This window comes from Tamandua tetradactyla, chromosome 22, assembly GCF_023851605.1.
Source record: "Tamandua tetradactyla isolate mTamTet1 chromosome 22, mTamTet1.pri, whole genome shotgun sequence".
NCBI lineage: Eukaryota > Metazoa > Chordata > Mammalia > Pilosa > Myrmecophagidae > Tamandua > Tamandua tetradactyla.
Genome location: NC_135348.1, coordinates 18,252,982 through 18,270,350, shown reverse-complemented (window position 1 = coordinate 18,270,350; position 17,369 = coordinate 18,252,982). Strand labels below are relative to the sequence as shown.

The window sequence follows — 17,369 nt, the reverse complement described above, 5'->3', positions numbered from 1 at the left end:
TATTAAAATGTACAATGTACAACAAAGATTACAAGACAATCAAGGAAACAGGAAATGATGATGGCCCATCCAAAGGAATAAGATAAAAATCCAAATCTATCAGTGAAGAAGACCAGACTTTGGATTGATAGACAAAGACTTCAAAACAAGGCTCCTTAATATTCTCAAACTGATAAAGGAAAACACAGAAAAAGAACTAAAGGGAACGGGAATAACAATGAATGTTCACTATGGGAATCTCCTCAGAAAAATACTGGAGTTGAGGAATGCAGTAACTGAAATGAAAAATTTCCTAGATGGTTTCAACAGCAGAGATGAGAATCCATGAACTTGAAGACAAGACAACTAAAATGATACTTTTACCTGTGTTACTTAAAATGCCAAAACTATCATATTGTACTATTTGATATGTAACTATTTGATATTGACATTTGATATGTAACTCCACTTCTTGCTTCATACAGGTACTAAAATGCAAATACATAAAAATATGTTAACTTGAAGGGTTCATGTATAAATGTACAAAGATATAAACTGTAACAAGTACCAAAAAAAAAGTAGGAGGATGGAGTATACAGGGAAAGTATATGTGTATGCTATAGAAATCAAGTTGGTATCAAAACAAATATGATTGATATATACTTAGGATGTTAAATTTTAACTGCATAGTAACCATAAGGAAAATAGATGAAAAATATATCCAGGTAGAAAAGAGAAGGCACTCAACATGGTATATTACAAAAAGTTAAATATAAAAGTCAGTATTAATGGAATAATAGAGGGACAAAAAAGGTATAAAGATAGAAATGATGAATAGAAAAATGGCAGAAGAAATTCCTGCATTATCAATAGTGATTTTAATAAATAACTTAAATCTCCAAACGAAAGGCAGTGATTGATCAAATGGATAAGAAAACATGACTGAACTGTATGCTGTCTGCAAGAGACTCATCTTAAATTCGAAGATACAAGTTGATTGCAAATGAAAGGACAGAAAAACAATACCATGTAGGCAGTAACCAAAAGAGAGCAGTGGGTAGCTAAACTGCTATTAGAAAAAAAATAGACTTTAGTCAGAAAGAGTTACTGCAGCAAACATGGTCATTATATACTGATAAATGGGTCAATTCAATAAGAAGATGTAACAATTATAAATATATCTGTACCTAACAGCAGAGATCAAAATATATGAAGCAAATATTGACAGATTTGAAGGGAGAAACTGATTGTTCTACAATAGTAGGAAATTTTGACATACCACTGTCAACAGATAGAACATCTAGTCAGAAGATCAATACGGAAATACAGGACTTGAATGATACACTAAACCAACTGGACCCAACAGACATATATGGAACACTGCACCCAACAAAAACAATACACACTCCTCTCAAGTGCACACGGATCATTCTCCAGGACAGACCATATGTTAGGTCACAAAACAAAACTCAATAAATTACAAATATTGAAATCATACAATGTCTCTTTTCCAAACACAATGGAATGAAGCTAAAAGTCAATAACAAGAGAGAAATGGAAAATTCACAAATATGTGGAAATTAAACAATGTACTCCCAAATAACCCATGTGTCAAAGAAGAAATTACAAAGAAAATTAGGAAATTTTTAGAGGCAATGGAAATGAAAAACAAAACAGAAAAACTTATGGGATATAGCAAAGTCAGTGTTGAAAAGGAAATGCATAGCTCTAAATGCTTACCCTTAAATCGAAGAAATATCTCAAATCAGAAACCTTACTTCAACACTAGAAGACATAGGAAAAGAAAAAAACTAAACCCAAAACAAGAAGAAGGGAGGAAATAACAAAGATTAGTGTGGAGATAAAACAAAAACAAAAGAGAATCAACAAAACTAAAAGCTGATTCTTTGAAAAGACCAATAAAATTGACTAGCCCTTAACATGTATTGACAAAGAGGGGACACAAACAAATAAAATCAGAAATAAAAATGGGAGGTATTACTACTGGCACTGCTAAATAAAAAGGACTACAACAGTATTCTGCACACCAACAAATTAAATAACCTAGACGAAATGGACAAGTTCCCAGAAGCACACAACTACCTACGCTATCTTCAGAAGAAACAGAAGATGTCAACAAACCAACAACTAGAAAAGAGATTGAATCAGTAATCAAAAACCTACCAAGAAAGTAAAACTGAGGGCCAGATGGCTTCACAGGTGAATTTTACAGACATTTCAAGATCTATCACATACCCTGAAAGTTTCCCCAAAATTGAAGAGAATGGAACACTTCCTAACTCATTCTATGAGGTGAACATCATCCTCATAACAAAGCCAGATAAAGATAATGCAAATATAGAAAACCATAGGCCAATGTAGCTTATGAATATGGATGTAAAGATCCTCAATGATATACTAACAAACCAAATCCAACAGCATATCAAAAGAATCATAAACCAAGATCAAGTGGATTCATCACAGATTTTCAAGTGAGGTTCAACATAAGAAAATCAATAAATCAGTACACCACATTAACAGAACAAAGGGAGAAAAACCTCATGATCATCTCAACTGATACAGAAAAGGCATTTGTCAAAATCCAACACACTTGGAAAACCAAGAATGGAAGGAAATATTTTCAACATGATAAAGGGCACCTGTGAAAACCCACAGCTAATGCCATCCTCAACAGTGAAAGACTGAAAGGAAAGTTATCCTTATAATACCAGGAACAAGACAAGTATGACCTCTGTCACCACTGTTATTCAGCACTGTACTGGAACTTCGAGCTAGAGCTATTAGCAAGACAAAGAAATAAAAGACATCTACATTGGAAAGGAAGAAAAACTTTCCCTGTTTGCAGGTGACATGATCTTTATACAGAGCATCCTGACAAATCCACATCAAAGATAATGGAAATAATAAATTCAGCAAAAAATCAGGGTACAAATCAACACCCCCAAATCAATTGTATTTCTATATAATACCATTAAACAATTGGAAGGAAAAGCTTTTAAAAATTTCATTTACAATAGCAACTAAAAAGAATGAAATATCTAGGAATACAACTAACCAAAATATTTCCTTCCATTCCGATTTTCTAAGTATAAAGAACTTGTACAAATAAAACTTAAAAAATTGCCAAAAGAAATTTTTAAAAAGACCTAAATAACTGCAAAGATATTCTTTGTTCATGGATTGGAAGATTAAATATTGTCAATATGTCAAGTCCATCCAAAGTGATTTACAGATGCAATGCAATCCCAATAAAACTTCTAATAGCCTACTTTGCAGAAATGGAAAAGCCACTCATCAAAATTACATGAAAGGATAAAGGGACCCCAATAGCCAAAATCATCTTAAAAGGAAGAACAAGGTTGGAAGGCTCACATTTCTCAATCTTAAAACTTATTACAAAGCCATAGTAATCAAAACAGCATAGTCCTGGCAGAAGGACAGAGGTATAGGCCTATGGAATCAAACTCAGCATTTGCAAGTCAAACCACACACTTATGGCCAGCTGATTTTTGACATGGTTGCCAAGTCCACTCAATGGAAAAAGAACAGTTTCTTCAACAAATAGTGCTGGGAAAACTGGATCTGTGTGCAGAAGAATGAAGGTGACCCCTACCTCACACCTTGTACAAAAATCAATTCAAAATGGATAACAGACCTAAAAATAAGAATCAGAACTATAAAACTCCTAGAAGTAAATGTAGGGAAGCATCTTCAGAACCTTATACAAGGCAGTGAGCCCTTAGAATATATACCCAAAGGACAAATCACAAAAGAAACAATAGATCAGTGGGACCTCATCAAAATTAAAAAAAAAACTTTTGGTCCTCAACTTACTTTATCATAAAGGTAAAATGATAACTTACTCAATGGGAGAGAGTATTTGGGGACCACATATTGGATAAAGGTTTAAAATCTAAAATATATCAAGAACTCCTACAATTCAACAATAAAAAGACAAACAACCCCTTTTAAAACTGAGCAAAAGATTTGAATGTACATTGCTGCAAAGAAGATATGCAAATGGCCAAAAAGCACATGAAAAGATGGTCAGCATCGTTAGTCATTAAGGACATGCAAATCAAAACCACGAGATTTCATCTTGAACCCACTAGAATGGATACTACTAGGAAAAAAAATGAAAATAACAAGTATTGGAGAGATGTAGAAAAACAGCAACACTAGTTCATTGTTGGTGGGAATATAAAATGGTACCGCCATTCTGGAAGACATTTTGGCAGTTCCTCAGAAAGTTCAGCATTGAATTTTCATACAATCTGGCAATACCACTTACAGGTATACACTCAACAGGTTGAAAGCAGGGACTTGAGCAGATATTTGCATACCAATGTCCATAGTGGTATTATTCAATTGTCAATATATGGAAGCAACCCAAGTGTCCATCAGTGGCATACACATACAATGGAATACTATTCACAAGTAAAATAGAATGAATTTCTTATATATGTGACAACCTCGATGAAACGTGAAGATATATTGAATGAAATAAGCCAGACACAAAAGGATAAATATTGTATGACCTCACTGATAATTGAAATAAGCAAACCCATAGTCAGAATCTAGAATATTGGTTACCAGGGGATGGTGTGGGAGTTGGGAATGAGGTTTACTGCTTAAATTTGTTCATAGTTTTTATTTGAGTTGAAGGAATATTGATGATGGTAGCACAACATTGTGAACATAATTAACAATTCTGAATTATTTATGTGAATGTGGTTAAAAGGGGAAATTTTAGGTTGTATATATGTTATTACAATTAGAATTTTTAAAAAACATAAGACTGTACAACACAACCAGTGAATTCTACTGTAAATGCTGAACTATACTTAATAACACAATTCTAAAAATGCTTTTTCATGAATTGTAATACATGTACCACACTAAAAAATAAAGTATTATCTTTCAATATTTAACCAGAAGGCTTTCTCTGCACAGTTGTTCACCATTTTGTTTATTCAAAACGAAAACAGCATTATTGAGCTCTGAGATAGTTAAGTTCTGGTGTCAACTTGGCCAGATGATGATGCCCTGTTGTCTGCTCATGCAAGCACTGATTTAATCATTACTACAAGGACATTTCATGGCTGTCTGATAAACCAGAAGACTGGTTTATTAAATCATGAGTCAGGTGAATACAGATGTGACTGATTACTTTTACGATCAACTAACGGTGCATTTCCCACAAGCAAGATAATCTGATCGATTGGATTTGAGATGATCGGTTGAAAACTTTTAAAGGAAGAAGAGAGAATTTTCACTGCTCCTTCAGCCAGTGAGCCTCTCCTGTGGAGTTCATTGAGACCCTTCATTAGAGTTGCCAGCTTCACAGCCTGTCTTATGAATCTATAAGGAGTCTTCCATTTCCATGGTTGTGCAAGATATCTTTATAAATCTCATATTTACAGGTATCTCCTGTTGTTGCTGTTTCTCTAAAGAACCCTGACTAATACAAGCTCCATCAGTGAAAATATTTATTCTAACACATTAGATGACTCCTTTCATTGAAAAGAAAAAAATAAATATGAAAATCAGTACAACTCTTTCAGAAAATATAATAGCAATATCTTCATTCATCCCATAACATATAGTAAGCACTTTATATGTGCCAGGCTTTGTTTTAATGAACGGAACAAAGCAGTCCTATATTTCTGCCTTCACAGAGTTTACACTCTAGCAGAAGGCAGACAACATAAAAGTAAAATAGGCAATATGTCCAATGGTCTTAAGAGCTTAAGATCAAAATAAAGCAGGAGAGGTTGATAAGGCTAGGAGGTATGACTGCTTCTGAAGCAGGATAGTCAGGGATATTTAAATGATAAGGAGGCATTTCGGCAAAGATCTGAAAGTGGTGGTGGAGAAAAGCCTGTGATATCAAAGGGAAAGAGCTGTCCAGTCAGAGAGAACAAAGTTCCTGAGTTGGACATGTTAGATTTGAAACACCTATAAAAATCCAGGAAGAAATGCTGATTAAGCAGTTGAACATGAGCTAGAATTTAGGGTAATTAATAACCAGGCTGGAGACATAAGTATGGAATTATCAGCATAGAAATAGTATTTACAGCAATGGAGCTGGATGGCCAAGAGAATGAACCTAACTAGAAAAGAAATACAAAAATTAAAATTCAGGCCTCCTATAAACATTGGAGCCCCAAGGCTCTATTTTTGGACTCTTGAGTGGCAGTTAAATTTTCTTGGAGTTTAAGAGGTGTTATGGTTGGAGAGTGGTGTACTTAAAAGTGGTGTTTTGGCAGTATTACAATTATTTATAAGGATGAGTTCTCTAGGACATAACTATTAGAAAATATCTGTGGTATGACTAAAGGCAAAATCATTGAAGAAAAGTTCAAAGAGCTGAGAAGCCATTGATTTGCAGAGTATATTTATTTGGATATCAAAATACCAAGAATTATGGCAAGACTAATGTTAGAGAGAGTGACAAGGACGGGGGTAAATTCTTCAAGAAATGAAAGGAAGGTAACAAGTCAATAGATTACTTAAGAAAGAGAGGTAATGAAGGATATAATTTGATGACATGATATTCAAAGCTAGGAATTTTGAGGAAAGAGAAAAGGAGAATAGTCTGGAAACAATAAGAACAAGGAGGACACAGATGCCACAGGTGGAAAATCTGGGAGAGAAATGGTAGAGGAAGAAATAGTAGGATTTAGGACTAGGGAATAGAATACAGATTTCAGTTAGACCAAGAAGGTAAAGGGACCCTTCAGAAGAGGTTAAGGATTTAGAGTTTTTATTGGTTACTGACTGTGAATTATGAGAGCATAGTGAATGGGCTTCAAGAGGCAAAAGACAAAAGATGAGGTCAGAAAACACATACCGAATTATGTACAGTGGGGTTTTGATGAAAACAGGTGACCGGAAGTCTTAGGTGTCTTGTGGAGACTAATGCAGAGAGAAATAAAAAGCATACTTGATGAGATTCATACTTAGAATCTCAAGGCAGAGAGTGGTGGCAAGGCTGTGACCATGGCAAGTAGGTAGAGGTAAGGAATCTTGTCAAGAAGAATCTAGAAGACCTCTCTTCCTTCCTGCCAAAGGCCATGTGGAGATGGGTTAATATCTGAAAAACAACCATACAGAAAGAGGAAATTTCCAGTCTTTCATCTCTTTCCTTAAGGGCAGTTTCATTTTTTCCTGGAGGATTACAGATAAGGAAACTAAAGACCAGAATGTTGAAGGGATTTGCATGAGACCACACAGGGAGTTGGTTGTGATTTAGAGCAATGCCTGATTCTTTGACTTAATGAACTTGTCCTAAGGTCTTCCTTTTGAAAATGTCTACTAATGTGTTTTTTCTAAATAAAAGCATCTACCCTGGGCCCATTCCCTTGGAATCTCAGAAACAGGGAGGCAGCTCTGAAATTATACAGTGAAAGGGTATTTGAGAAATATCAGTTTAAGAATGATTTACAAATATATTGAAATAGGAGGTCAAGAGTTAAACAGCAGGGTACTAACAATGACAATGATGAAAATAGTTGAATGTATGAAGGGGCATAAGTAGTTGTATTTACAAAATAATAGCAAAGTGCTTGTTCTAGTTTGCTAGATGCTGGAATACAACATTCCAGTAACAGAATGGCATTTTTAAAAAGGGAAGTTAATAAGTTGCTAGTTTACAATTCCAAGACTGAGAAATGTCCCAATTAAAGCAAGTCTATAAAAATATCCAAATTAAGGCATCAACAGGAGGTTACCCTCACTTAAGAAAGGCTGATGAAATTCAAGATTTCTCTCTCAACTGGAAAGGCACATGGCAAACATAGCAACACCTGCTAGCTTTCTTTCCAGGCTTCTTGTTCCATGAAGCTCTTTCCAGGGGCTTCATGAATTCCTTCAACTCCAAAGGTCTCTGGTTGCATGGGTTTTGGCTCTTGTCATTTTCATGACTGTGCTCTGTTGCTCTCTCGCAGTTCTGAAGCTTTCTCTAAAATGCTTCTTTTTTAAAAGAATTCCAGTAAACTAATCAAGACCCAGCTGGAATGGGTGGAGTCCCATCTCCCTCTAATGAAATGTTAATACCCACAAGTGGGTGAGTCACAACTCCATGAAGATAACCTAATCAAGTTTTCACTCTACATTATTGAATAGGGATTAAAAGACATGGTTACTCCCACAAGACTGATTAAGATTAAAACACGGCTTTTCTAGAGTACATAAATCCTTTAAAACCAGCACACTGTTCTTCCTGAGTTCAGTGCCCTGATAGTGTATCAGTATTTTGATGAGGCCTGTCTTGTGCTTCTAGTAATAAGTCCTTTAAGAATCAAGGTAGGTCATCAAATACCAGATTTTTCCATCTGTTATGCTTTACAATTTATTTTTATCTAGAGAATTGTAGCTGTGCCCATTTGAATCTCTTGTGGACTCCAGAAAGCCATGTCCTTTAATCCTCATTCAATATTGCTGGGTGGGAACTTTCTGATTATTCCATGAAAATATGACCTTCCCAACTGTAGGTGCTAAGTTTGATTGGACTGGTTCCATGGAGATGTGTCTTCACCCATTCAAGGTGGGGTTACTTACTGGAGCCCTTTAAGAGGAAACCATTTTGGAAAAAGCCAAAAGAACCATGAGAGCTCACACAGCCAGACACCTTTGGAGATGAAGAGGAAAAATACCCCCAGGGGAGCTTCATGAAACAAGAAGTCTGGAGAGAAATCTAGCAGACATCGCCATGTTCACCATGTGCCTTTTCAGCTGAGAGAGAAACTCTGAACATCACTGGCCTTCTTGAACCAAGGTATCTTTCCCTGGATGCCTTAGATTGGACATTTCTATAGCTTTGTTTTAATTTGGACATTTTCACAGCATTAGAACTGTAAACTTGCAGCTTAATTCCCTGTTTTAGAAGAAGTTCCATTTCTGGTATATCTTATTCCAGCAGCTTGCAAGCCAAAACTGTAGCTAATACTCATAATTCAATATTATTAAGCACCAGGAACTGTGTTATATACTTTACAAGTTTTTCTATCAAAAAACTTCAAAATGTCATTATCCCCCATTTTACAAATTAGGAAACTGAGTCACTGAGCAATTAAATAATTTGTATGAGGTTTTCCAGCTAGAAATTGGCAAAGCCAGAATTCTAACCTCATTAGAATAATTTCAGAGCCCTCCTCCTTAAATGCTATGTTGTATTCCTTTAAAAGACAAGATTTCAAACAATATAACACACATTTTTAAGTAAAAAATTTTGTCATTATCACTATTTTAATTCTCTTTCTTTTCTCCTTTAATAATAATTACTTACATATTTATTCTAAATAAGAATTAGATAATTTTCATCTAAGGGTCCAGTAAATTACCATATACCCAAGAGAAAACTGCAAGAGCTATATTCTCTAACTATTATATTCTGTTATTAAATAAACCTCAGTGACTTGTTCAGACATTCATTAAAGCTACAGCTTACTAAGCTAAATAGCTTTATAATAATGACAGGGAGAAAAAGCTTTTGACTACAGATTGAAAATGAACTAAAACAATTTAAGCATAAAGTATATTCATTATTTTTCACCACAGATACAAAGACAGAACCACACCTAGGTTTTTTTAGATAGAAAAAAATATTTTCACACTTTATTAATAGCTTACAATAATAAGTTGCTGGCTACAGGCCTTCAGACATTTCTGACTTTATAGAAGAAATGTTGTGGCAATTATAAAAGTGCAATTTCACTGAAAACAAAACAAGATGAAACAAAACTTCACATACAACAAAGAAGTGATAAAATCCCTGTTTTATTCGATTAAAGATACATTTCCTTTCAAAGAAGAAAGAATGGTTGCCCAATAGCATTTGGAAATAATCATTTTTATTGTGATTTTCACATTTTCAGCATGTTCAACCTTCCAATTTCTCATGAAGTTATATGAGCACTGAGAGACCTATAATATCATAAAACGAATATCCTGCCTAACAATTTGATTTTTAAATATAGAAACTGAAATGCATAACATTTACTTACGTCAGTAGTATCTTTAGAGTCTACATATAAACAGTTTAAACAAGAACAGTAAAAAGTTGTATCCAATGCTTTTTTAAGTTGTTCTTTCATTGTTATTATTCTACTTTACTTCCCCCAATTTTTTTTCTTTAAAACCTATCACCATGTTTTAGCCTATTATGCAAAAACAGACACACAGGCACATATCAAAGTATATTCCGTTTGGATGGCTTCTCCTTTTAATTATATTCATTCATTCACTTACTTACTTAGATGTTTATTAATGCCTACTCTGTCAGGCACTATGATAGCATCCATGAATTTACGGTTCCGTTAGTAGATATTTCATATATTATAGTAGATCATTTTTGCATCAGTGGAAGCTCTATCAAATCTCAAAACATATCATATAGGAGACTGCCTATTCCGCCAGCCTTCCACTTACAATGTCATAATAATCTATAGCTAGAAGCTGGAACTCCCTCAGCAAACATTTTCAAAAGATCTACTGCCTTTCATTAATCACTAAGTAAGCAAACAATGTTCACGTCCTTTACAGCAAACTCCACCTTTATAGCAAACTTCATGTATGTGGAACAAGAAGACATGAATGAATTTTTACATTCACACTGAAGGCATGAAAATTACTGAGTCCTTCAACAAGCTCCAGAAGATACTCTGCGAGATGACGCCGTATCCATCTGAGGTGGAGGGTATTTAGACAATAGAGGATTTATCAACTCTTAGATAATCCTCAAACACCCTAAAAGTCACAGAATTAAAATTTAATTGTGAGGTACTTAAGGACTGCAGACCTCAGCTTTCAGGATTATCAGATTTCAAGATTTTTTCCTATTCAAACTATCTCCCACACATCAAACTCTACACCTGGTGAGGAATATTTTCTTAATATTTACCTCTTCATATTCTTATTCACTTCTAGACTCAATTAAGACCCACACAATTATCTCATTACCCTACACCTGATCAAGTCTTTAAAGAATTTAAGCCATGAACCAAAATAGCTTCAAAATTTTAAAGTTGACCTATTTGGTCTTCACAATTTTGACATTATATTCACAAATATTAACTCTTGGTAAATACTGGTTGGGATAATGAAAATGTACTTCAAAGAATTCAAGTTGGAAAAGTACCTGAGTCAATGCTTGAAATCCTTCTATAATAAGCCATATAAATAAAGACTGGCAAAACTGTAGTGGGGTAAAGGACATTTTATGCAAGAGTTCCTTGAAAACCCAAGGAGGGATTTATTCTGCCAACTTACAAAAATTTCTTCCAAAATCAATCCAAGTCCCACTCTATAAGAAGAGTTTTCTCTTAATGACAGCCTGGGGCTAAAGAACATGAGTAGCAAGTTAAGGAGAAGGAAAACCACAAAACAGATTCTTTGAATCAATAGCCCCCTACGTTTTCAAGTAGCTCATCAAGTTCCAGAATGTTCTTCAATCACACTTAGGGAACTTTAAAGAATCATATATATTTTCTTTTAACGAACTATATGTATTTAAAGTAAGAATAACTCAACTACAGAAAAGCTTAAAAATTACAGGAAGTCATCTTTATCATATCCTACAACCTTCAGTATTCACACACATGAAAAACATCTGATTCTCAAGTTCAATAAAGGAGCTGAAAAGTAGCTATCAGTGGTTATTTCCAAGTTCTCTTTATCTTTTTTTTTTTTTTCATGGGCAGGCACCGGGAATTGAACCAGGGTCCTCTGGCATCGCAGGCAAGCATTCCTGCCTGCTGAGCCACCATGGCCCACCCTCTCTTTATCTTTTGACATAGTATTTGAAATGTAATAAAAAGGACATAATTCTGTTCAATACTAGCTCTTTGTTCTCACATTTAAATAAGGGAAAAATAATGAAAGTCACAATGTGTGTTCTGTGAGACTCACCATTTTCCTTCAGAAGCTCTGTGGAAGAGGAGATCCAAGGGTGCAAGGACAAGCCAAGATGGATGGGGAAGGCATTCAACATTCTATCCCAAAACATAAAGTTATATCTTTGAGTGACTGCACAGGCCTATTTGTAACACAAACCTTCAAGACTAATGATATAGGATTAGATAGTAATCACAGAAACAAACCACTTCTCTCCCATCAACAGAGACTGCACTTCTAGTTAGTACTCTCTGTGCCTTGGAGAATTAGGTACACATAGTTGGCCGTCTATAAATATTTATTGTTGAAAGAAAGAAAAATAATATCAAATCTGGCAGGCTCTGAGAACAGATTACAAGTATGAACATTTGCTTTCTGATTGAGCCCCATCTAAAAGAAAATCAAGAAAATGACAAATGACTTATCTATTTCTTCACTGTTTTGCAAAATCTTTTAAGTAACAGGTTTTCCTATCATGACTTAGAAAGCTTCAACAAGGTCAACAGAATCAAAAAATCAGGGGCTGCCTAGAAACTTCAACGTGTAAATAAGAAAAGGAAGAAAATTAAAATCAGCCTAAATTCACCATCCTGATATTTTTTAGTAATAATTACAAACACTTAAATATTTACTATAGATCATCTATTCTAAGCCCTTTGATGGGACTTCAGAAACTAAGCTCCTTATTACTACTTTACACATGTGACAACTAACATGTGTAATATAGTCCATATCTGTGCTATGTTTATATGTAATAAATACTTGTGACTTTTTTAACAAAATTTTTATAATTAAAAATAGTTTGTAAACATCTTTCTTGGTAAATGCACAAAGATATACACTGCTATTTTTGGCCCATTACATAGCATTCCATCATATGGGATTACCGTATGGATGTTTTGTTTCGTTTTGCAAATTTTCTTTTGCTGGATATTTAGGGTGCTTGCACTTTTTTGTTATTAATAGGAAAGGATGAAATCTTTGAACATTCATATCTGGGTACCCTTCTGATTACTTCCCTTTTGCAATATAAATGTCTAGAAGTAGAATTGATGGATCAAATGTTCTATAAATGTTTAGGATTTTAAAATATTTTACCGAATGTCCATCAAAAAAACCATGTCTATGAGGAGAGGGCCTGTGACTGTCCTGGTCAGATGGTTAGCATGTAGCACATAGTAGGCCCTCAATAAATAGTAAGTGAATGTCTAACTTACAGGATCTGTTAGTTCAACTGTCACCCATGTGTTGACAGAAATGGAGCTAGCAAAGGATTGAGATAGCCCTAAAAGAGCATCTAGGGAAAATAAGAGAGGCTTGAATATGGGGGCAGCTTTGTAAATTTCCATCTGCAATTCTAAAATTCATTTGCATGCCACCAAGAATGAAGCCAATGCAGACTGATCAGACAGTAGTTTGCTTTGCTTCCTAATACCAGGTCCATGGTTGTGCTAGTTCGAAGGTGTTACGCACCCCAGAAAAGACCATGTTCTTTTAATCCATCCCTGTGGGTGCAGACCTATTGCAGGTGAGACCTTTTGATTAGGTTGTTTCAATTGAGACGTGACCCAGCCCCTTCAAGGTGGGTCTTAATCCTTTACTGGAGTCCCTTATGAGAGGATAAAAGACAGAAATGCTGAGAGAGCTTGAAGAGAGAAAGAAACACACTGGAGATGCCAAGAGAGGACACAAGGATGCACAGAGAGAAAGCCATTTGGAATCAGAAGCTAAAAGCAACAGAATCCGGAAGTAAAGGACCAGCAGATGCCAGCCATGCGCCCTTCTACATGACAGAGGAACCCCAGATATCAGCAGCATTTCCTCAGAGAAGGTATCCTCCTCCTGATGCCTCAATTTGGGACATTTTCACAGCCTTAGAACTGCAGATTTGTAAACTAATAAATCCCCATTGATAAAAGCCAGTCCACTTCTGGTATATTGCACACTGGCAGCTTTAGCAAACAGAAACAACGGTTAAATACTATTTAATTTCAAAGTGAAAACTATTAATTCCATGTTATTAATAATCCCCTATTATAAGAGATTTGAATAGAAATAGACTACACTTCATTTACTTAAGCAAAATATTCTGCAAACATTAAGGTGAAATGGCAGAATTGTTTCAGCACAAATGTGAAATGCCACAAGGGATGCTACCATTATTTATAATGCACTTTTAAATTTAAATAAATTTAATAACAATTCATTTTGCTATTAAATTGATCAGAATAACATAAATACAAGTTGTCATGAAACATATAGGAAACCCTGACTGGTCGAAAATTAAGAGAGGACGTCCTAGCTAATTTGCCTGAATTACAGAATTCTTTTATGGAAACACAGTTATCATATTACAAAGGTGTCAAATATTATCAACAAAGAAATCAGCACAATAAATAAGAGAATAAAGAATGAATTTTGTTTATGAAAAATTAACATTTAGAATGTACCCACATTTTACCATTATTGCAATAAAAAGAATATTTTAATATATGACAATATTTGAATTTAGAACTCAAACTCTGTATATTGAAGAACTTCACTTCTTTAACCTTAAATACAGAAATGCAGAAGTATTCAAAACTTTTTCCCTTTGCAAGTTAAAAATAGAAAAATTGGGGGGAAAGGAAGAAATCATAAATTTGTAGGATTCTATACTATTTCTTCACGTTTTGTCCAAGGAAATTTATTTTCTAAGGACCAATATTTTTGTGGTCTAGCTAAAAATATTATGCATCAACTCAAGAATTAGTATTTTCCAACTCATTTCCAGGGAAAATGGCAATTTATTACACAACTTCTCTCAAAAGGTCTATATGTTTGACAGAGAAGCCTATGGGAAATCTCACAAAGAATTAGGTAATTGATGCTAATTAGTCCTAGAGCCTATTCCTCACTGTTATTGAACCCCTACCTAATTTCCTGACTGATCCTATTTTTCTTTCTGTTGCTTGTATCCTCGTTGCTAAATTTCCTTGTCTTCACTTATGTGGTGAACTATTTTACAATAAAAATCTCAGTCTAGTAACATATTACTTGTCTAGTTAAGCAGAGGTTTTCTAAAACCCCATGTCACTAGGTCCCAAAACATAGATTTGTCTTTCCCTCTGCATTCCCATCACACTTCTTACATTAATGAAACGAAGCTAACTGCTAAGGTAGAAAAGGAGTCACTGCAATTAGCCCGCTATAAATAAAGACAAGGCAGCCCAGGTGGATTGAAGTTCAGGCTTTATGTGCCCCAGGCTGTCAATGGAAGTACACTGCACTTGCTCTTAATTTCAAAGGGTGTTGATCTTCCTCATTAAGCAGGACATGTTTTCATTAAAAATGGGAAGTTAGAGTGTCAAGAGACTTTTATCTTCCACCAGTTGCAGGAGAAGCAATTCTTTGGGAAATATTTAACTCTCTTGAGAAAGACATTATACTGAAAGATATAAGATCTGATCAGAGTTATTATTAGGATATGATCCACTTGTCCCTAAGTCATTATTATTCTTCCTTACTGGCCTCATGTAAATACATTGAAAATGGTCCCTTTTTAAAATGAGTTCAGTTAATTTTTCTAGTTATTAAAAGTGTACTTGAAATCTAAACTATGTGGTTAAATTTCTGTATTACCTTCTATTTTAACAGCCACCACTCTGTTGGAACCACTCTGGCTCTTGGGTTAAATCGGGTAAAGATAAATTTTCAAAACTGGCAAATTTTCAGCACAATAATTTCTTTCTCTGTGAAATTAAAATCATCCTTTACCATGGATGTTCTAGTTTGCTAGCTGCTGGAATGCAACACACCAGAAATGGAATGGCTTTTATAAAGTTGCTAGCAATAAGTTGCTAGTTTACAATTCTAAGGCTGACAAACTGTCCAATTAAAACAAGTTTATAGAAATGTCCAAGCGAAGTTATCCAGGGAAAGACACCTTGGTTCAAGAAGGCCGATGAAGTTCAGGGTTTCTCTCTCAAGTGGAAGGGCACATGGCGAACACAGAGTTTCTCTCTCATCTGGAAAGGCACATGGTGAACACAGCATCATCTGCTAGCTTCTTCTCCTGGCTTCCTGTTTCATGAAACTCCCCGGGAGGTGTTTTCCTTCTTCATCTCCAAAGGTCGCTGGCTAGTGTGCTCTCTGCTTCTCATGGCTATGTCATTCTTCTCTGGCTGTCTCTGAATCTCTTTCATTCTCTAAAATGTTTCCTCTTTTATAGGACTCCAGAAACTTATCAAGACCCACCCAAACGGGTGGAGACATGTCGTCACCTAATCCAGTTTAACAACCACTCTTGATTAAATCACATCTTCAGGGAGATGATCTGGTTATAGTTTCAAACACACAATATTGAATAGGAATTATTGTGCCTTTATGAAATGGGATTTTGATTAAAACATGGCTTTTCTAGGGGACACACATCCTTTCAAACCAGCACAATGGACAAAACCAAACCTCCAGTACTGAAGCTGCACATATGCTACATTCTTCCAAATACACTTAAGCCAAGAAAATGTTACTTCTAAGCATGGATCTTCTGGTGTTAAAAAAGCACAGTTCATAGCATAAATGTTGTAAGATCCATGACATCTTCAAAGCCATGCAATGTTTTTCCAAATCTCTATTATTTATAACTTCTCACCACGAATTAATATAAAATAAGCCAAAAGTTGTTTTATATGAAACAACTTTCATATATGAATATATGAAAAGTTATACTTCGTAATCTACAAGTATAAATGTTTCTACAAAAATGTGTGCTAAAGGACCATTCAAGGTTGCATCTGCAGCTTTAGGGTCAACAATTTTATCCAAAATTTTAAAATACACCTGTAGATTGTGATGCTCTTTAGCAGAATAATTCAGAAAAGCAGCTGATCCATATCCAGACAACTTTGGAAAGCAGAATCAGCATTGAAAATTTCTGCCTTCAGACTAGGCTTTGTAGAGCCAGCCTCACATCCTGTGAAAGAGTAACTTTAAATTATTAGATTTAAAAAGGAAACTTAGAACTTACTCTGCTCCATAATTGCTACAGATGAATTATTAAAATTCCAAACTTATGTAATATTATCATAAAATATGGCATTTTTCTCAAGAAAGCCACAAATGAGGTCTGAGCTTCTGCACTGTAAAACCCAGATGGCTTGCTTAACTACTCAAACACCCGCCAGTTCAAAAGTTAATTGAACTGAAAACTAAAATTTTGATAATTGGTATTCTTTGAGGGACTCAAACAGAAGGATAAGTTAGCCTCATGCATGGGGTATTAATAGACGGACTTGAGGAACCACAACAGTTGGCCAGGGAATAATTGGCCAAGTAGAACTGAAGTGTATATTTTCTATAGATTAGCTAAGTACACATTACCTGGACTTCCCTTGGTTCTGTTGCTTTTCTTTCTCCATTCTTTTACTCACCAATTCGATATCAGTCATTATTCTACTCAGTTTAACTTGTCCTGGAATTAAAACACAATGAAA

At 34.9% G+C, this 17,369-nt stretch overlaps 1 protein-coding gene across 5 annotated transcripts in view; it reads right to left on the bottom strand.

Moving 5' to 3' along the window:
• The window catches only part of IQCM (IQ motif containing M), a 473,232-nt gene that overhangs the window by 304,938 nt on the left and 150,925 nt on the right, over positions 1–17,369 (bottom strand). For all 5 annotated transcript variants that reach the window (XM_077139855.1, XM_077139853.1, XM_077139852.1 and 2 more), the window contains 2 exons: positions 17,257–17,347; positions 11,911–11,993 (listed from right to left, as the gene is read on the bottom strand). In XM_077139855.1, coding sequence (XP_076995970.1) covers positions 11,911–11,993; positions 17,257–17,347 — 174 coding nt within the window. The remainder of the gene's footprint in view (positions 1–11,910; positions 11,994–17,256; positions 17,348–17,369) is intronic.